The sequence below is a fragment of the Papio anubis genome, chromosome 13 (assembly GCF_008728515.1).
Source record: "Papio anubis isolate 15944 chromosome 13, Panubis1.0, whole genome shotgun sequence".
NCBI classification, from domain to species: Eukaryota; Metazoa; Chordata; class Mammalia; order Primates; family Cercopithecidae; genus Papio; species Papio anubis.
Window position 1 is genome coordinate 70407545 of NC_044988.1, and position 22612 is coordinate 70430156.

Genomic DNA, 22612 nt, shown 5'->3' on the forward strand with positions numbered 1-22612 from the left:
TTTTAGAGTTTTACAAACATGTTAGGCTGATTCTTATCTTTGGAAACCTTTGCTCCTGTGGTTCTTTTAGCTGAAATGCTTCTCTCTCCCATGTCTGATAGGGAACACCAACACTACTTTAATCAACTTAGACAAGCTGTCTCCTCTGACAAACCTTTACTTATGTTTATTCCAACTAGGGCTGCATTATTATTTCATGGGCCCTAAGCAGTTTTGTGGGCACCTTTCTTCATGAAAAAATTAAAATTTGTATTTTACAATTGAGTTGGCATAAAACTGAATATATTAATATTATATATTGAAAACATTTTTGTCTACCTAAAAGTTAACTTTTCTTCTGATTTTAAAATAAAACATTTTTGTAGACTGCTAAAAAGTATTGTGGGTCCTAGGCACTGTCTACTGTGCCTAAAAGATAACATATCTCTGACCACAAGGGTTAGAATTGATCATTCTTTGGCACCACCATTATTTCTTTTTTATGAGTGCCTACAATACGTTGTTATATTTGTTGATATATTTTTCAGTCTCTTCTTGATATCTGTTAGCCCATAGAATACAGGGTATTTGACTAGTTTATTGCATCTAGTCATGCCTAATGGGACACCTGGCATGATTTAAGAATAAGTGAATGAATAAATTATATGGCTTGTTATGGTATTTTGAAACCTTTGTCACCAAGAAACTCAAATTCATGAGAAACACAGCAAGGCTGGGCTAAATGAGAATCTTGGTGGCTGCCATATGTGGTACTTCTTCAAAAAGAGTTGTGATGACTTTTGGTTTGAGAAGATAAAGTAAGACATACTTTTCCCTATTCCTTTCACTAAGTACAACTAGAAAGCTTGGATGCTTTGTATAAAAGAAAAGAAGACTCAAGAGAGAAAAGTCAAACTGGATAAGGACTTCAGAACACAAGGAACAACATAGTAGTGACTTCTCAGGATTTTCTTTTGCCTCAAGTATCTCAGACCTGATATTGGAGAAGCTGGCAACCACAAATGCCAATAAGAGCAGACAAATAATGACCCAAGAAAAGCCTGCTTTTTCTAGCCAAAGGGCCTGGAAAAGGGTAGCCTGACAAGCCAGACAGCTTTTAGATAATAACTCTCTTGACCCTAGTAAAATACCACAGAAAAAAACTGAGGCCCCACCTCCACCTCTGCTAGAAAAGACTGAGTTGAGTGCTTAGATGTCCACCCTTGCCAAGAGGTAAGGAGGCTCCCGAAACTCTTGCTGGGGTCAGGACAGAGGCCAAGTGGAGAGCCAGGACTTTATTTCTTGATGAGCAATGAGTATCTTCCCTCCCATAGTGTTAAGAGAGAATATGTGGGGAGCCAGGGTTTCTACTCCAACAGGCAGTAATGAGGCACTCCTACCTGCTCCTCACTGGGGTGGTATCAGAGGAAACCTAATGTGAAGTTAGAAATTTTGCAACCAATAACAATGCCACCTTCTTGCAGTATCTGTGGAGGCCACCTAGGGGCAGTAATGAGGTACCTCTGTCTCCACCAGGGTGGTATCAGTGGAGGCCTAGTGGGAGTGCTGAACTCCACCTCTGCTAAGCAATAACAAGGGGCCTCTCCCTAACCACGTATTATAGGAGGCCAAGTGGAGAACCTAGACTTCACCTTCACATGGCAGTTACAAAGTGACATTCCCCCTCCACACACTTGAGCAGTGTCAGGGGAGTTACAATAAAGCACAAGATCAAAAGAAACTTTTGAGCCTTATAATATCCTAAGGTTTTGATAAAGAATCACTCTTCATACCAAGAATCAAAAAGATCTCAAACTAATTATGAAAACACAATCAAAAGACACCAATGACAGGATAACATAGATGTTAAAATTATCTGAAAAGGATCATAGAACAGCCATCATACAAATGCTTCAATGGAAAATTACAAATATCTTTGAAACAAGTGAAAAAAATAGTCTCAGCAAAGAAAGTAAGTTTTAATTACTGTAACTTTGTAGTATATTTTGAAATCAGAAAGTATGATGCTTCCAGCTTTGTTCTTTTGCTCAAGATTGCTTTGGTGATTTGGGGTCTTTTTTGGTTCCATAGGAATTTTAGGACTGTTTTTTTTTCTGTGAAAAATGCCATTTGAATTTTCATAGGAATTACATTAAATCTGTAGATCGCTTTGTGTAGTCTGGACATTTTAACAATACAAATTATTCCAATCCATGAACATGGGATGCCCTTTCTTTTTTGGTGTCTTCTTCAATGTCTTTCATCAACGTGTACTGTTTTCAGTAGGCAGATATGTTACCTCTTTAAATTTATTCCTAAGTATTTTATTCTTTTCAATGCTATTGGGGATTGGCTCATTTTCATAATTTCTTTTTCAGATAGTTTGTTGTTAGTGTATAGAAACAAAACTGATGTATGTTTTGTATGGTGAGAGTTTTACTAAGGGTGTTTGTTATTTTTGTTTGTTGTGGTGAAAGGAATGAGAATATTCCACCATACTAAGTTTTGCTGAATCACTCTTCAAAATGGTTTTTCCAAATAGCACTTCTTTCAGTTGTGTAGAAGAGCATTTGCTGCTCCATATGGCCAACTTTTGATGCTACCAGTTTTACTTTCCTCCAGTTTCATGGATGTGAAACAGAAAACATTATTTTAGTTTTCATAACCTATTAATGAGGTTGTAAATATTTTCATGTTAGTCATCCGTATTTCTTCTTTAAATTGACTATACCTATTTTTCTATTAGGTTGTATAATTTATATAATTTCTATTAAGTTGTTAGTCTTTTCTAATAATTCCCAATTTTAACTTAATTTCATTTTGACATTGATTTGTATTTTTCACATTGTAAATTGCTTTTGAAAATGTGGACTGGTATAATAATAGTAAGGTAATCAATATCTGAATTAAATTATCTTTGAAATTAAAGTTTAACAAGGAAAGTCTGAGTAGAAATGGCTAGCTAGCAAAATGTAAATATAAAATACATCATTAATGTGGATGGACCTGAGTGGTCAAAAACTGTGAAGATATTTGTATCCCATATGAGTGCTTACCAATGGGTGACCTCAGCAGAGGAGGATTTTAATGATCAAGTGGATAGAATGACTTATGACCTGTGGGCACCACTCAGCCTCTTTCCCCAGTCACCCCTGTCAACGCCCAATGAGCCCATGAAAAAAGTGGCCATAGTGGCGGGGATAGAGGTTACACATGGGCTCAGCAACATGGACTTCCACTCACCAAGGTTGACCTGGCTACTGCCACTGCTGAGTGCCCAATTTGCCAGCAACAGAAACCAACACTGAGCCCTAGATATGGCACCATTCCTTGGGGTGGCAGGTTAATTATATTTGACCTCTTCCATTACGAAAAGGGCAGAGGTTTGTCCTCAATGGAGTAGACACTAACTCCAGATATGGATTTGCCTATCGGGCACGCAATGCTTCTGGCAAGACTCTACCATCCGTGAACTTACGGAATGCCTTATCCACCATCATGGTATTCCACACAGCATTGCCTGTGACCAAGGCACTCATTTTGCAGCTAGAGAAATGCAGCAGTGGCCTCATGCTCATGGAATTCACTGGTCATAGCATGTACCCTATCATCCTGAAGCAGGTAGATTGATAGAATGGTGAAATGGCCTTTGGAAGTCACAATTACCATGCCAACTTGGTGACAATACTTTGCAGGACTGGGGCAGAGTTCTCCAAAAGGCCGTGTATGCTCTGAATCAGTGTTCAATATATGGTACCGTTTCTCCCATAGCCAGGATTCATGAGTCCAGGAATCAAGCAATGGAAGTGGAAGTGGCACCACTCACCATCACCCCTAGTGATCCACTGGCAAAATTTTTGCTTCCTGTTCCCGCGACATTATGTTCTGCTAGCCTAGAGGTCTTAGTTCCAGAGAGAGGAACACTGTCACCAGGGGACACAACAACGATACGATTAAACTGAAAGTTAAGAGTGCCACCTGGAAACTTTGGGCTTCTCCTACCTTTAAGTCAATGGGCTAGGAAAGGAGTTACAGTACTGGCTAGGTTAATAGACCTGGACTGTTGAGATGAAATCAGTCTACTACTCTACAACTTAGGTAAGGAAGAGTATGCATGGAAGTCATTAGGAGATCCATTAGGGCATTGCTTAGTATTACCATGCCCTGTGATTAAGGTCATTGGGAAACTACAACAGCCCAATCCAGGCAGGACTACAAATGGCCCAGACCCTTCAGGAATGAAGGTTTGGGTCACACCACAAGGAAAAGAAAACACAACCTGCTGAGTTGCTTGCTGAAGGCAAAGGGAATACAGACTGGGTAGTAGAAGAAGGTAATCACCAATACCAGCTATGACTGCTTGACCAGCTGCAGGAATGAGGACTATAATTGTAATAAGTATTTCCTCCTCCTTTTGTTAAAAACATGTTGGTGCACGTATATACTTGTACTAAGAAAATATCTTCGTTTTATTTACTTTATCATGTGACATAAGATTTATTTACTGCATATCAGCATTTAAGTATTGTTAACTTTATGTATTTGGATTGGGGATTAGTACATTTCTGGTTGTATGAAGGATAGTTGTATTACATTAGACATAATTATGACCTTATTACTGTCTTTATGTGAAGATTACGCATAATCTCAGGAGATGTGTATGGGTTCAAGTTGACAAGGGGTAGACTTGTGATGGTTAATACTGAGTGTCAACTTGATTGGATTGAAGGATGCAAAGTATTAATCCTGAGTGTGTCTGTGAAGGCATTGCCAAAGGATATTAACATTTGAGTCAGTGGGCTGGGGAAGGCAAACCCACCTTAATCTGGATGGGCACCATCTTATCAGCTGCCAGAGAATATAAAGCAGGCAGAAAAACTTGAAAAGGTTAGACTGGCCTAGCCTCCCAGCCTATGTCTTTCTCCCATGCTGGATGCCTGCTGCCCTCAAACATCAGACTCCAAGTTCTTCAGTTTTGGAATTCAGACTGGCTCTCCTTGCTCTTCAGCCTACAGATGGCCTAGTGTGGGACCATGTGATTGTGTGAGTTAATACTTAATAAACTCTCATGTGTGTGTATAAACACACACACACACATTCCATTAATTCTGATTGATTATGTCTCTCTAGAAAACCCTAATACAATTAAGAAATTAAAAGAAATGTCCATACTACCAAAAGAGGTCTTATAGATTCAATGAAATCCCTATCAAAATTCCAATGTAATTTTTCACAGAAATAAAACAATTCTAAAATTTGTATGGAATTACAAAAGATCTCAAATAGCCAAAGGAATTGAGAAATAAAAAAGAATAAAACTGAATGCATTACACTACCTAACTTCAAAATCTGTAAGCTATAGTGAACAAAAACAACATGGTCCTGGCATTAAAAACAGACATTTTGACCAATAGAGCAGTATAGACAGCCAAGAAATAAGCCCATATATTTGTGGTCAATTGATTTTCAACAGAGGTGCCAAGAAAGCACAAGTGGAGAAAGAATAGTCTCTTCAATAAATGGTGTTGGGAAAACTGGATCTATACAAGCAGAAGAACAAAATTGGACTCTTATTTCACACCACAAACAAAAATTAACTCAAAGTGGATTGAGTACTTAAACATTGAGACCTGAAACTGTAAAACTATTAGAAGAAAACAAGGGAAATGCTGCACAATATTGGACTGGACAAAGATGTTTTTAGATATGATCCCAAAAGCACAAGCACAAGCAAAATGTAAACAAATGGGATCAAAGAAAAAGGCTCTGCACAGCAAAGGAAACAGAGTTAAGAGACAACCTATAGATCAGGAGAAAATACTTTCAAACGTACATCTGATGAGGGGCTAATATTTAAAATATATGAAGAACTCAAACAACTCAATAGCAATAAAACAAATAACCCAATCTAAACATGGTCAAAGAATCTTTGTAGACAATTCTCAAAAGGACATACAAATGGCTAAGAGATATATATTATATATGTAATCTATATTAGATTATAATTATATATTTTATATAATTATAATCTAATATAGATTATACGAGATATAATATATTAGATATAATATATAATCTATTAAATATTTATAAATTTATATATTTATATATAATATATATATTTATGCTCATCACTGATTATCAGGGAAATACAAGTTAAAACCACAATGAAGTATTACTTCATACCTGTTAGAATGGCCATTATAAAAAAGATGAAAGATAGTAAGTGTTGATGAGGGTATGGAGAAAATAATGCTTGTGTACTGTGGATGGGAATGTAAATTAATATATCCATTCTGGAAAACAGTATGGAGGCTCCTCAGAAAACTAAGGATAGAATTTATCATATTATCCGGTAATCCCTCTTCTGAGTATATATCCAAAGGAATTGAAATCAGTATGCCAAAAATATATATGCATTCTCATGTTTATTGCAGCATTATTCACAATAGCCAAGATACTAAAATTACCTGGGTGTCAATTTTCGATGAACGGATAAAGAAAATATGGTGTGTGTATGTGTCTATGTATGTATATACACACACATATATACACACACCAAATTACTATTGGGTGTGTGTGTATATATATATATACATACATATATACACACACACACACACACACATACATAACACACCAGATTTTCTTTATCCATTGATAATTGACACCTAGGCAGTATGTAATATAGTGTTACTATACTATTTGGTGAACATATATATGTAATATTGTAATGGAATACTATTTAGCCTTAAAAAGGGGGGAAAATAACATGGATGAACCTGGAGAGCATCATGCTAAATAAAATAAGCTAGGAACAGAAAGACAAATACCGTATGATTTCACTTACATGTGGAATCTAAAAAAGTTGAAATCATAGAAATAGTGACTAGAATGATGGTTACCAGTGGCTGGAAGAGGGGGATGGATGGAAAAAGGGGAGATGTTGATAAAAGTTTCAGGTAGACAGGAGGCATAAGCTTTAATGATCTGTTGCACAGAATGGTAATTCTAATGATATATATTTCAAAATTCCTATAAAATTATATTTTAAATGTTTTTGTTAGTAAGAAATAAGCATGTGAGGTGATATATTTGTTAATTATGCTGATTTAATCATTTTATATTGTAAACATCAAGACACCACATTATACCTCATAGATATATACAACTATTATTAATCAATTTAAAGAAAAGTAGGAGGCAGCTAATGGGAACAGGGCATTTGGGGTTAAAAAATATTTTGGAACTTGGTGGTGGTTGCATAATACTGTGAAGGTACTCAGTGTCACTGAATTGTATTCTTTAAGATGGTTAACTTTTTGTTGTGTGAATTTCACCTCAATCAATAAAAAAGATGGAAAAAATAAAAGTATAAGCAAAAGACCGGTAGAAAATACTGAAAATATGTATCTGGTAAAGATTTGTATATAGAATGTACAAAAAACCTTTACACCTTGAAAATAATAAGATGAACAACCCAACTATAAAAAGTATTTGAATAGACACTTCATAAAAGATATAAAAATGGCTAATAAGCACATGGAAAGATGCTCAACATAATTTTTATTAGCAAAATGAAAATTAAAACCACAATGAGATATCATTTCACACCCAGTAAAATGGCGATAATAAAAAAGATAAACAATTAAAATATCAATGACAATGTGAAGAAATAGACTCTCATACATTGCTGGTGGGAATATAAAATGGCATAACTACTTTGGAAAACATTTTAGTAGTGCTGTTAAAAAATTAAACATAACATATGACCCAGCAATTCTTTTAGGTGTCTAATATCCATGAGAAATGAAAATATAAACCCACACAAAAAATTGTACACAGATGTTATTAGCGTGGTCTTCCATAATATTGGATACAACTAAATATTGGATATAGCCAAAAATTCAAAACAATCTAAATTTCTACCAACTGGTAAAGGTGCGATAGCCATACGATGGAATATTATTCGGCAGTTAAAAGGAAAAAAAATTACTGAATGTGCAACAACATGAATGAATCTCAAAAATATGCTAAGTGAAGGAATGCAGAAATAAAAGGTCATGTATTATATTATTCTATTCATTTAAAATATCCAGAAAAGGCAAATCTGTAGATTCCAAAAGTAGATTACCTAGCTTTGGGATATGGTGAAGGAGTTGATGGTGGGAATTAACAGTAAATAGACATCATAATTCTTTTAGGGGTGATTAAAAAGTTCTAAAACCATTTTATGAAAAAGTTGCACAATTTGATAAATTTATTTAAAATACTGAATTGTATACTTAAAATGAGTGAATTGGTATATATAAAATATACCTCACTATAGTTACTCCCCTCTCTTTATTTGTGTGTGCGTGTGTGTGTGTGTGGCCATATACATGTAAAAAGCTTGGTTGCATTTTGGACCAGAAGAATGAAAATAAAGGGGCATTTCATATCCTAAAGTTTGTCTTGTATTCTCTACTTTATTGTTTATCCTTTATTAATTACATGGAGAAGCCATCTAAAACACTAGGTGTCTGATGCCTTTGCTTTTTCTGGTGCCTCTGCCTTCATGAACATGATTAATATTTAATTTTCTTTTCAGATGTACAGCACTGTATTTGGCCGATGCTAACAGGAAAGTTCATTTATATCATAAATACTAAGTAAATTCTAAGATATTTGGGTTAAGGGCAAAATTAAAATGGTTGTCCATTTTAAAATGATGGTTGTCCAATCAATTCAATGTGTTTTCTACATATAGATTCCTTTCTTATTGAAGAAAATATTCATTCTTCCTAAATCCTAAAATAGAATGGTGAAATAACAGATGTAGTATGGGTATTATTTTATAGCAGAAAATATCCAATTTTAATTGAAAAAAATTAAGTTGCCTAAAACTTAGTGTGATTGGTATGGATTTATAAAGCACATAGTATTAAATTTGATGAGAGAAACTTTTAATTGACAAGTAAGGAGTCGATATCTCAAAAGGGAAGGATATGGATTTTAAAGTTTCATTCTGGAAAAGGGCAGAGGGAACTTAGGAAGGATAGAAATGAAGACATTAACATTAATGTCTGACCTTTAAAAAAGTACAGCTGGCCATTCAAATATACTAGTACTTCCTATGTTACCTTTCATACCGTAATCAAAATCTACAAGGACTGTTGGTAGGGATGACAGAGAAACAGAACAAATGAAAAATAATGACTTTAAGAGCAGATATCTGAAATGTGCAGTATTGCCTTGGCTAGAGAATAAAAAATGTACTGGGATTTTTTAAACTCTGGACTGGAAATTTCATTGAAGTTTAAAATCTTCATTGTATTAAGAAGAATCAAAACTAACTGATCTCCTAATGCAATTATATTTTCAGTTCAAAGCAGGGAAGATATGTTCTAATAAAATATTTAATGACAGTCTGCTATTGCCCAGCTACTCCATTCTTATAAGCTAAGTGAATGTCTTATAAGTTAAATGCAATGCGTTAGGCCTTTACTGTTTTATGTTTGGGTCACACACAGGGCTGAGGGAAACCAGTAAAACACATCAGTGGCATATTAACCCGAAGTTGTTCATGGCTGTGTATTCAAGGGAGCAAGGACAAATAATAGTCAAGGAAGGAAGTCAGGGATTGGTGCATCTGTACTAAATGTCAGCTTCAAAGGGAGAGACCAGAGCATAAGCAGACAGTTCTCTAGGTTGCAAATCGGGAGGATTAGGAACAAGTAAGAGAGATTCATGCAGGATGGATAGTAAAAAATGTTTTATACCAAAAATTGTATTTCATGGCATTAGGACAGTCTACTGGGGTAAGACACTATGCAGTACTAGGCAATTAGAATTCCGTTCACTAGCTATGTGCACAAGGGGCTCCTGACCTGGTCATTTGGGGTGTAAAACTGTTCATGGCAAGTATACATTATTTGCTTTTCATTGGAATGATTATTAGTCTGACTTGACTGTGTTGTAGATCACTGTTTTGCTTTTGTACACAGCCTGCTTATCTGGAAGGTAGCTGATATTTTTATGTAGGTACCTAAGGGACTTCTCAATATATGGTTCTTATACTATGCAACCTATTTCTATTTCAGTCTGGACAGTTTTAGACGGTGCAGTCTTGCTGTATGGTGTGAGAAATGGCTGTAGGAAGCAACACTCAACGAAGTTATTCCATCATCCCGTGTTTTATATTTGTTGAGGTATGTGTATTTTTTAACCTTTATGAACAAATTGAAATAAAAGTAACAGTTTTTATTCTGATAACTTAGATTATTTTATAAAATTATTTTATGATTGGTAATTTAATTTTGATAGCACAAATATTGGTAAAGAATTAAACTATGAAAAATGTTTCTTAAATAGGAAGTCATAGAGTAAGAACGTTTTTAAACTTCACCTTTGGGTTACAAAAATTGTGTTTTATTATATTTCTTCTATTTTCAACAATGATGTGAATGTTAACTATGAAAGAGAATGAAACATTTTAATTAAGTTGTTCATTAAAAAAAATCAATATCCTGTTTCAGGAAGTCAATAATGCAGGTATTTTACAGATGATGATAGCTCATGGTCTTTTGCCTTGAAACCCAAATAAAGAAAAATAATCTTAGAGTTTACTATCTCCTCTGGACATTTTCGTTTAGTAGCATATTGGGAGCTTGTGCAATGTGTGATTTCTTTTGTCCTGAATTTCTTTGTTGAGTTGCTCCGACTTTGTACCAGCAGTTTTTCCAGCATCTTTTTGGTTAAATTTCCTGAACTCCTTTTGTACTCTACCTCCCTTTCTAGGTTTGCTATAGAGGAGACCAAGACATGAATTTTTTAGGAAATTTGGAAAAAACTGCTTTCTAGGTTATCTCAAAATAAGATATTATTGTATCTGCCTTACCAAGAAAATAGGGCATCTAGTAGTGGATCGGGTTTTTTAGCCTAAAGATCAGACCTAAAATATGACAGTGTAGAGAGCTGAAAAGTAAGCATCTTGAACTTCCCGTCTGGGTAACTGCGGGATAGTCTCCACATCCCAGGGGTGAGCTGTAGCATATTCTCTTTTATGGTATCTTTTTGGCTGACTGTGGGAGAAATGTGTGTTGATCTACTTTATTATCCATATAAAAACAAAGTTGGGTTAAACCACTACTTATATTAGCAAAAATGTGCTTTCTGGAGATGTGTTGTTTATACAAATTCTGTGAAACATTTAGACAAGAACTTTTATGTTCTCCAACTTGAAATAACTTTACCTGCCTATATAGTCAGATAATTTTGAGCATTCTGATTTTTGATCAAATATATGGCTGTTTGGCTGATCATTGAGTTTCACCTTATAGACATTGGTTGGTACTTTTAGACAAACAAGTATTTCATAATGATTTATTTTGATAATCTGTTCGTGTTGTAGAATCAGGTAAAGATAGGAGAGAAGGTTGGAACAGAGATGTTAATACAAGCAAAGGTACATATAGACTCAATTTAAGCTAAATCTCTGAACGGGTAAACAAAGAACTCATCATTCAACCAAAAACACATATTCTTAATACATTGTATTTAACTTGCTATACAATGCCAAAATAACTCCATTCAGATAATAGTGATAATTATATATATTGTGAGTTCTGGTTACTGTTCTTCTTATTGATATTGTGGTGAAGGGAAAAAATCATTTTTCCTGCTGCTCATGTGAGACGGTTAGAAGGTATAACAATAGTACCTTTTTCAGTGTTTGCTTTCTCTTTTGTTATATGAAAAATAATTTTTAAGTAGGCTGGGGGAAGTTCGGGAATAAGTCATCTATCATCATCTTTATCCTCCCTGCAGCAATTCTATTTTATATTTTCTTAAAAATCAAGCAGGAAGCAACCCTCAAAGTGAGACGTTTAATTTATTGCTGGAAGCGGTAATCTCCGAAGATTTTCAGCTCTCTAATGTGTGAATGATGAGCTTGGCCGGTGGAGCAGCAACAAGGGAGATAAATTAGTCCTTCTGTAGCTTACCCTGACACAAACATAAATAGAAGTCTAAAAATCTGGGAGAGAAAAGATGTTTTTTTCTTTTTCTTGTTGTATTGTTGGTCTTATTTTGCATGGAAGTTTAGCATGTATCAGTGACCTCTCAGAAACAGGCAGGCAAAAGGGAAGGAAAACAGGACACAGAAGACATCGAGGAGGAAGGAGGTGAATCTCAAAGTGGCTCTCATGATTCTCATGTATTTCATTCATCAGATACTTATTGTTTACCTATATTATTCCAGATACTATAACAAGGATATCACAAAACTTGGTATAAAATGTCAACTTGACCAATGAATATCTTTTCGCTGTTTTTTAATTTTGAAAGAATTTAATCACAGAAAGTAATTGACATCCCTGCACCTACCATCAAGACAAAATCTTAAAGTTTTGTCATATTTGCTTCGAATGTTTTTGTCAAGGAAAATAAAATGTTACAGATATGGCCAAAATCCTATTGTCCTGAAGCCAGAAGTCATTATATGTATGAAGTTTGGGGGTTCTTTTCCCTATATCTATCCCATGCATATTTTATATTTTCCTACATATGTATATATTCACAGATAATATTTTAGGAAAATTTTACATAAATGACACTATGCTGAACCTTTCTTTTGCAACTTGCCTTTTCATTCAACATTATGTTTCTGAGATTTATCCAGATTGGCAGTCCATTCATTTTAATTGTTGCAATTTATTGTATTGTGCAAATATACCTACTGAGGGACAGTTTGTTTATGCATTTGTTTGCTTAATATGCTTTTTCACTGTCATAAATGTTTTTGCAGAAAATATTCTTATTTTTGTCTCTGTGTGCATATATGCAAGAGCTCTCTTAGTATAACACATAGCAGAATTGCTAGGGGATAATTATATTTGCCAGTTGTTTTCTGCTGCATCATAGAAGCAACCTTGATATTTGTATATCAGTTTCTTTGAAGAAATTTTAAAAACCTCTATTATTACTTTTATGAGTATGTCATATATTCTGTAGCTTTTTTTTCAATTACATTATCTGTAAGTGGCAGCACATTTATTTCTTCTTTTCCAGTTGTCATGTTTTTACTTTCTTGCCTTGTCTTATTGCTTTGGTTAAGACCTCCCGTGCAATGTTGGATAGAGGCAGTGGTAGAGAACATCTTTGCCTTGTTGCTGACTTTAAAGAAAATACTTGAAGTGTTTTACTATTGAATTATGAATAAATGTGGATTTTTACTTTTTTCTTGCTCCCTACCATCATCTAATTTTGATTACTTAATTTGTTTTAATCCCCCATTTCCTTCCTTTATTGGTTATAAATTATAGATATTTCTTAAAATTACTTTAAAATTTTAAATATACATACTTGACAACACAAACTGAAGTTCATCAATAGCTCCATGATTCTCTTAAACAAGCAATGACTGTTCTTTGACTACTTTGAGCTCTTATATGTCATCCTTCATTTTTATATTTTCCTTAAATTTTTCACCTTTTTTTCAGTTGGGCTTCTTTGAATTTACCTGTATTCATCAGTTTCTTTGCTTACTATTCCTCTCCTACTGTAATTTCCTCATGAAGTTTATCCTTTAGCAATGCTTTCAGCAAGAGTCTAGTACTGTTGATGAAGAGATTCAAACTCTGAAGAGATCTATTCTGAGCTAAATATGAGTGACCACACTCTGTGACACAGCCTGCAGGAGACCCTGAGAACATGTGCTCAAGGTGGTCAGGGTGCAGCTTGGTTTCATACATTTTAGGGAGATATGAGACATCAATCAAAGACATGTAAGATATACATTGGTTTAGTCCAGAAAGTGGAACAGCTCGAAGGGGAGAGCTTCCAGGTTATAGGTAGATTAAAAAAATTTCTGATTGGCAATTGGTTGAGTCATTATCAATAGAAAGGAATGTCTGGTTTGATAAGAGGTTATGGAGACCAAAATTTTATCATACAGATGAAGCCTCCAGGTAGCAGGCTCCAGAGAGAATAGATTGTAAATGTTTCTTATCAGACTTAAAGTGTGTGTAGATGGTAAATGCTGGTCAGCTTTTCCTGAATTCCAAAAGGGAGGAGGGTATAATGAGGCATGTCTGACCCTCCAACCTTGTCATGAGTTGGGGGGTTAAATCCCCACCCCCTTGTGCTCTGAACTTTCAATATAATATGTCAAAGTGTGAATTTGTACTATCTAGGACTTATTGTGTATCTTGAATATTAAGTCATGTTTGTCACTAGCTCTGTAAAACTCTCAGCCATTGCTGGTTCAGATATTTTTTCTGCAACGTCTATGTGTATCTTCTCATTCTTTCACTCCATCTCTTAGCCCATCTTGTTGCTGTTTATTTAATTTCCAGAAATTCTATGTGTGTTTTTAAAATTATTTTTATAGTGTCATTTTCTGTGCTTATGGTTTTGTTTCTTTTGTCTTTAATTATATTAAACGTAATTATATATTTTCAGATTGTCCTATTATCTGAAATTATTGGCACTGTGATCCTCCTGTTGGTTGTGTCTGCTATCTTTAGCTCATGGTGGACTGTTTCCTTATATTTGTGGTTTTTGTTTAGCTCCAGTTTAGCAGAGCTTACTTCTTCTGTAAGGTTCATGTAGACCTTAGGTGTTGAGAGTATCACTTTGGAGGGATTTTTCATAAATGTTTGTTGCCCTTGGGTTTAATTTCCATATTCAGCAACCAAACTTGCAAAGTCTCAAACGTATAGTCAAAGTTGATCTTTCCTTGTAGTCTTCCTATACCAGCAGGTGGATTATATAGAACGCTTTGAGTTTACCTGTGAATTGAAAGGGAAGGAGAGAGGGATAACCATTGTTTGTAGATATTTGCAGTGGGACGTTTCCATGCCATTTTTGTTTCATGAATGCATTCATTCATTCCACAAACACTTATTCAGTAACTACATTTTTCCCCAAGGCATTATGTCTTTTGCCGTTTTGGATACTTTACATAGTAACTACCCCTCTGTAACTTGGATCTCACTAAGTTCTTCATAGAGCCTGGACTGTTGGGCCATGCTTGAAATGTGTGTGACAGATCCAGGGTGGGAATGAGACATATATAGGCTGCTCATAGTGGAATGCTGATGTGCATTCTCTTGATGATTTTAATTGTATGAGCAGAGTTTTGACTTGGGAATTTTTTTTATTTGTGGCAGTTCGTGAGGAGAACAGATGCCAACCAGCATCGACAATTCAAAGTTGGTGATGACTGAGGAGCCTGCCTGGGACTCACCCAGAAGGCTGAAATGGTGGTAGAGAAGCTGCCTGACAGTACGACGGGCAACATAAAAGGTTTTATGGGGATCCCAAGTCAGGAGCAGCATTGCCCCTGGTAATCCTTGAATTTCTTATAGACCAAAAGGAGAAGTTAAGATGCCACTGGAAAAAGAACAAAGTTTGTCAATTACGAGAGCACCTACAGGGAAAAGCTGAAAGGCAGAGGATTCACAGTGGGAGGAAAGCAGAATGGACCAAGAAGTATGTGTAATGGACATGGCAGGCAGTTCTGGAAACCAAATCCTTGAATGATAGACATTCAGAAAAATTTCTGTTTTGTACATCTCCCAGTCGCAACTGATCTTGAAATGTATCTTGTAGCCCTGGCCAAAGCCCTTAAAATAGGGTAGTGATTTTAAAGGCCACCATATAAACTTTTCTATTGCTTATCAGACAGAATCACTAAAATCTGAAGATAGTCCACAATGATATTTCTGGCTGACAGGTCGTAGCTCTTTACTGCTCTGGTTCTACCAGAGCAAGCTGAAACAATGCTGAGCCAGACAAAAGCTAGAGGAGTCAGATGATGCAGGAAAAGGAGAAAATTGACAATCTTTAATGAACATGAGGACATTTATTTTCTCATCATTTTTTTCTCCTTAAACTCATAACATTACTTTTTGTTAGAATAAAGGTACTTAAACATACCCAAAAAATTAAAAATAGAGATAAAAATTCAAATAGTCTGTGATTTTCATTCTTAATCCTTTTTCCCTTCCTTCTGCCTTCCCTTCTTCCTTCTCTCCCATTCCACTTCTGATACTCTTTCTCTCTTCCTGCTTTCTTCCTCTTTCCTTTTTTTCACTGTCATTTCAGCAACACTTCTCATGCTTGAGGTTCTTTTTGTAAAAAGGATTTCTCTGAGGAAAAACACATTATAATTGGTGAGTGAAACATCTGAAAAACAAGAATGTAAACTTCTTGAGGTCTCTCATGCCTTCTCACAGCTAATACCAGGCATATTTTCCAAAATGCTTAAGACTGAGATGTCCTGTTTGACAGATCTTCCCAGACATTGGTGGATTCCTCTCAAGACAATTTTACCGTTTTCTCTATGAAACCATTAACAACTCAGCCAAAAAAGACAAAAGTCTCTTTTAAATATATTTGTGCTAATAGCAACTCTAAGTGGAGCTTAGTTGCCAGAGCAGACAATATTAAGTACCAGAAATTGGACAGAATGAATGAAATTGTTGTTTGATGTGTACAGGTCTGACAGTTTTATCATTTTGATGGTTGCTCATACTTGCAATTTTTATTGCCTATTTTTGACAACTCATTTTTCTCAGCTTCAACCTAGCAGGATATTGTTATAAATTGCAGATTGCAGATAAATAATATCATGAAGTTCAGCAAGAACTTGATGATTTCGAGTGTCTTTCCCTGGGGCCAGAACTTAAGGAATTCCACATCATCACTTTTGGACATCGAATGCCATTTCAATATTTCCCTTGTTTTGTGTGTCTCAGGTTTTGAAAAACGAATGTCTCTTGGCCTTGCTTCAGCCGTTTACTTGCAGGTACCCAAATTCAGCAGTGCTGACTGCCCTGTTCCTGAGACTCAGATTGCAACTCTTATATTTTTACATTTAAGTAACATCGAAAGCTTTTTCTCTAAAGAAGCAAAAGAGGCTTTTTAAAAACTCTACTGGATCTTATTAAGTATCATAATTTTATCCTTATATAGAATGAGTGAGAAGAGAAAATAATTTGATGTCAAAAGCACAGGGTTTGAGTCCTGGCTCTGCCATTTATTGCTAGTATAAACTTGGGGAATTTCTTTGGACCCCAATTGCTTCATCTGTGAAATGGAAATAAAAATGACTTCCTTATGGGAACTTTTGGGGAAAGAAATGTGGCAATATACCTGAAAGTGCTTGTCAAGAGGTAGGTAATTAATAAATATTAACATGAAAATAATGAAAAACAGCTTCTACCCAATATAAAACAACGAAGATGAAAAGTAAACCAAACACACACACACACACACACACACACACACACACAACCTTGACACTAAGAGAGGTACTCTGTATAGTTTAATCCCTAAAAATGTGACATTGCTGGGCTTGAATATTTTTATAATAAGGTGGTTACTGAATAAAGTTTCAAACAAAGTAATAAAAATTTTTGAGAGTCTTTTAAATTGCAGTGACAAATATAAAGTACTTTTGCATGCATTTTCTTACTTAAACATCATTTGACTAGTGTTTGCAACATCAGAACAAGGACAATACCAATATTCAAGTATCTATTTTTCATGGCATTGAAATATCAGTGTTAAGTTCTAAAATGAGCTATGGTTTCCATCATCCTTTATCCCTGTCTTTAGATGCTCTTCCAATTGAGTGAGAGTTCCTCTGTTCTTCAGCATTGAGGCTCTCCAAGTACAGTATTTTGAGATAAAGTCCCCTGTTAAAATAAATTGTCACAAAGAAGAGAAGAGAATGTAGGACTAAGAAAATGGGTCTGGCACTGGAGGGCAAGGAATCAGGAAAGAAGGAAATACTGCTCTCAGAGAAATCAGGTGGTTAGATTCCAAGGGAAGGACTGGGAGTTGAGCATGGAAATATCCCACCCCCGGTCTTTCTATAATTCCCCTACTATCCCCTTTTCCTATTTTCCTTAATGGTTCATCCTTCTCTCCCCACCCTGCCCTTTCAGAGATAATAAAGACCCAATCTGACTCTGGGTGGGTGGGGGGCGGGGGCGGGAATACAAATCTCACAAGTATAAGATACACAGCCTCACTAATAATCTATAAAATGGTAATGATAATAACTGTAACATACCATGGAAGGATTTTGAACGAGAAGGGATAAGGTCAGAATGAAAGTGCCTTTGCTCTTGTCAACATTTTGATGAAATAGATAAATCTGCACATATCTTAAGATATATTATTCAGGTTTCAGATTTTTTATAGCCCAACTATTGGTGTTATATCATTAAATACACCATATTTGACATGTGTATGATATTTTAGTATAAAACTGGAGTACTAAAAAACAGTAGGATAATAATTGACCCTATGCAATAGAAATTCATCTTCACTTTTTAAATTTCAAATGTAAAGGTATACAGGAGATAATTGATTTACTTAAGGCTACATTGCCAGTGGATGTTACAGTTGAGATTTAAGTGTAACATAAATGCAACTCTTATATTCCTTCTACTACAAATATGTAGGCATAATTATTGGTCTCAGAGTCACATTCAGGAAGTCAGCTTTCTCCACTGGATAACAAAGATAGAGTAAGGAAGTCCTTTTTGATATGTTCAGACATACAGAAATGTTGCAATATGAACTTTCTACAATCTGCCCTCCTTTAAGAGCTTAAAGAATATTTTTATATTTTAATCCAGGTAAATGTCAGCTATCTGGAACTCTTGATACAGGCTCATTTTGTTGGATGGAGGTTTAGCTGATAGGAATCAGAAAACTCCTTTGATGTCTATAACTGTTGGGTAACATTCTTTTAAAAATGTATTTTGAGTGATTTCAAGCATATTCTATATAATAAAACATAATAATTACTCAAGTACTTACAACCCAGCTATATAAAATCTTAACATTTTGACATTTGGTTCAGATTTAAAATAAAATAATAAAAGCATAACTTATATAGTTGAAGCTCCCATGAACCCTTCCATACAAGATCTTGTCTTTCTCTTTGCCTCTCCAGTGATCATCACCAAACTGAATTTGATGCATGTAGTTTTCTAAGATTTGAACAATTTTCTAAAATGCATTTACTTTTACCTTAAAAAGTTCAAAATGCTGACTGGGCATGGTGGCTGATGCCTGTAATCCCAGCACTTTGGGAAGCCGAGGCAGGTGGATCACCTGAGGTCGGGAGTTTGAGAACAGTCTGACCAACATGGAGAAACCCCGTTTCTACTAAAAACACAAAAAATTAGCCGGGCATGGTGGTGCGCGCCTGTAATCCTAGCTACTCAGGAGGCTGAGGCAGGAGAATCACTTGAACCTGGGAGGCAGAGGTTGCGGTGAGCCGAGATCAAGTGCCACTGCACTCCTGCCTGGGCAACAAGAGCGAAACTCCATCTAAAAAAAAAAAAAAAAAAAAAAAAAAAAGTTAAAATGCTGAGCACAATTACATGTAGTTTCGAAATAAGGTATTGAACACAGGTTGTGATTGTAGGCTATCACAGTTGTAGATGTTAGGAAATTGGACCAAATACATATGTTGACCCAGGCTAAATATTCTAAATTGGCATTTTAAAAAATCTCTGCTAAAACTGACCTTAATCATTAGTATGTGATAGTTTTGCCTTAATAACAGACTGTGCCTAACTCTCTGTGGCTTAACATTCTTCACAAGCTGATTTCTCACACTGCCAGTCCCATGTATGTTGGTGTGAGAGCTTGTTCATCACAATCACTCAGGGACCCATCCTGTTGGTATCTCCATCTCAACAAGCTTTCACAGTCACTTTGGTAAAGGGAAACAAACAAACATGGTGATTCACAATACAGGCTTTTATAGCTTCATATTTAATTGATACAGGTCAGTTCCGCTCACATTTTGTTAGCCAAAGCAATGGAAATGTGGCCATGCCCCACTTCAAAGAGAGTAGGGAATTGTATTCTACAAATATATTGAAGGGAACGAGATTCTTTATAGCCTAATGACTACCACAGTTCCCTCATGGTTTAATCTCTTCCTACTGAAAAGTAAGTCCCAAATCATCCAGATAATAAAAGGTTTTACTTAGACATATTCTAGTTCATAAAGGCATTTGCGTATGCTTGCTGGGTTTTTTTATTCATTAAATAATTTATATAGTAAGTTGTGCTTATAGTGTTCCCTGTCACTAAAGAGTTCAAGCAGAGACCAGTTTGCCAAGTGGTAGGAGGCTGAAGAGAAGATTCTAGCACTACATGAGTGACTGGACTAGAAGACCATTAACATTTCCTTATGACTCTGAGTACCTGTCATTCCAAAGACAGTCCTAGTGACAACCATATATCCTGAAGTATCTGGCATCTCCCAGCTTCTACACCAGCTTTCCTCAATCTGCCACCTGCTTTATGTTGTTTTCCAGACCACCTTGTCCTTATGCTGTATACCATGTGGTAATATCACATGTTCCCTGTAAATTTCCCTGAGAATTAGCATTACGGTACTTTCAACCAAACATTCTTCATAATGTGGAATGAATATACCAATACTTTGATTTTCATAGAATTTTACACTGTTGCCTTACCTCATGGGGCATAGGCCCAGGCAACCATTCCAAGATAATGACAGACTCTGAAGTGAACATATATTTGTAAGAACTATAAAAGATAGCGTCTTGTCTAATGCAGCGTATTATTTTGCATAGGTAGCTGGTAAATTCATTCTTTGCTTTGTGATGCATTTTTCTCTTGCTGAATTAATCCCTCTTTGAATATAATATCAACCAATCTAGACCATCGTTGACACATGTGGCTGGCCAAGGTATTAGAATTTCTCTTGAATCTTAATTACAAAATTACATGAAGCATAATTTTTAAGCTAATGCAGTGCTATAATAATTTAAGACAACTGCCATTCTAATCTATCTCGGAGCCTATAAAAACAGACTTTACAGGAAGTCTACTTTTAAGAGGATGAAATATAAAATGGCAATCTTGAGAGAGTAGGTTGGCAATGTTTAGCAAAATTTTCAAGTCTTTGTATTCTTCTTAGGCCCCAAAAGAACACTCCTAATAATCTATCTTACCGAAATAATCATGAATATGACAGATTTTGCTGCAAGATAACATCACAAAATTGTCAATAATTATGAAAAATAAAATTCCCAATATTAAACTTCAGAGTATTGGTTTTAAAATTATTGTCCCTCTATATAGTGGAACACTATGCATTGATACAAAATTATATTGTTAAGGAATTAACCTCATGAGGAAATATTCAAATTAGATAGTTAAGTGAATGCGGGAGGGAATGGCTTCAAAGCAGTATGTAATCTGAGTTTCTCCAGGCTTCGCCAGTACATGAATATAGATGACAGTCATGGTATCAGTAAGAACTAAAACACCAGTATCTGTTGCTCAGACCTGTTCACAGGGGATTCCAACAGCTCTACACAATTGCCCAGTTGAGCCTGAGATTTTCATCTGTGTTCATGAAGCAGTCTCTTGCCTTGTTACCCAAAGAACTAGCCACCTTTTTATCAACTTTGGTCACACATGTCTGTTTCCTCAAGCAAAGAAACCATGTAAAGTTGCCTCACCCTGTCATTGCTAGCGTTACTTACAGGAGGGATGCTAATATTGACCTGCTAGTATTATACTTTCTCCACACAGAGGCGGGAAGAAGCTTTGCTCCCAAACTTGATGTCTCACTGTCACCTGAACATCAGTGAGGTGCTGTGTCTTAGGGACAAATATTTAAGGCAGACTTCCTTGTCTTTCCTACTATCATTTTTTACTTTTACTTTCTCTATGCAGATTAATTCATAAAAATGGCTTTTGTGAACCATCAGACTCACTAACTTCTCAGATATGCCAGGTGTGTTAGTCATGGCAGTAGATATTGCAGGCTCCAAGCCAGATAACCTCTCCATTCCAACTGGGCAAGACAGATGTAAAATGTGATGCCTTTTTGGAACTATGTGCCTATCGAGTGTATGCCTAGAAAGAAAAGGTATGCACCAAAATCAGTGTCTTTTTCTGGGTGTTGGGATTAAAAACACATTTTGTGCATTGAACTTGTATTGCTTTTTATCAGAAAAAATAAAAAGTATGTTTAAAGACTGCATTAAGTTATTGATGTGTGTAGTATGAAATACAGAATTCTTTATACAAAGTTAGAGACTGGTTATGTCTTCTGCGATTTGAAAACTATTTATATTCACAAAAGATCCAAAGACTTATATCATTTCTCAAAGCACAATAGAAATAGAGTTTCTAAATACCCAATTATTTTTACAACACATTCTATGTGGTTTTCACCAATGCCAAGCCTTAGGGAGTATGACTATAAATAATTATACTCACGTTTTACTTGTCAGTCTTGTTTAGGAAAATAAATAATGTTTGAGTAATCTGAATTTCTTTTATTTTAGGTTATTAAATTGTTCATTATATCAAATAAATAGTTTTCCTTTTTTTCAGTCTTAGTGCTATATTTTCTACATATACTTGTCTACGTAGTTCTGGCCAGCATACCCACTGGTATTCTCAGTCTTTGTGGTACCTGTTACATCAGTAAAGAATCTGTGCCCTACTCCCATGCCCATGCCCATGAACCTACCACCACCAAAAACATCCCACCCCATAGTTAATGATAAAAGCATAGACTCTTAGAGCTAAATGGGGCCTTAGATCACTTATGCAGATTCATAGAGGTTAA

At 35.5% G+C, this 22612-nt stretch overlaps 1 protein-coding gene across 1 annotated transcript in view; it reads left to right on the top strand.

Annotated features, from left to right (window-relative positions):
- Positions 1-22612, top strand: part of PLPPR1 (phospholipid phosphatase related 1) — a 293103-nt gene that overhangs the window by 143214 nt on the left and 127277 nt on the right. Inside the window, exon 2 of the mRNA XM_003911437.4 lies at positions 10062-10169. Coding sequence (XP_003911486.2) covers positions 10107-10169 — 63 coding nt within the window. The 5' untranslated portion in view covers positions 10062-10106. The remainder of the gene's footprint in view (positions 1-10061; positions 10170-22612) is intronic.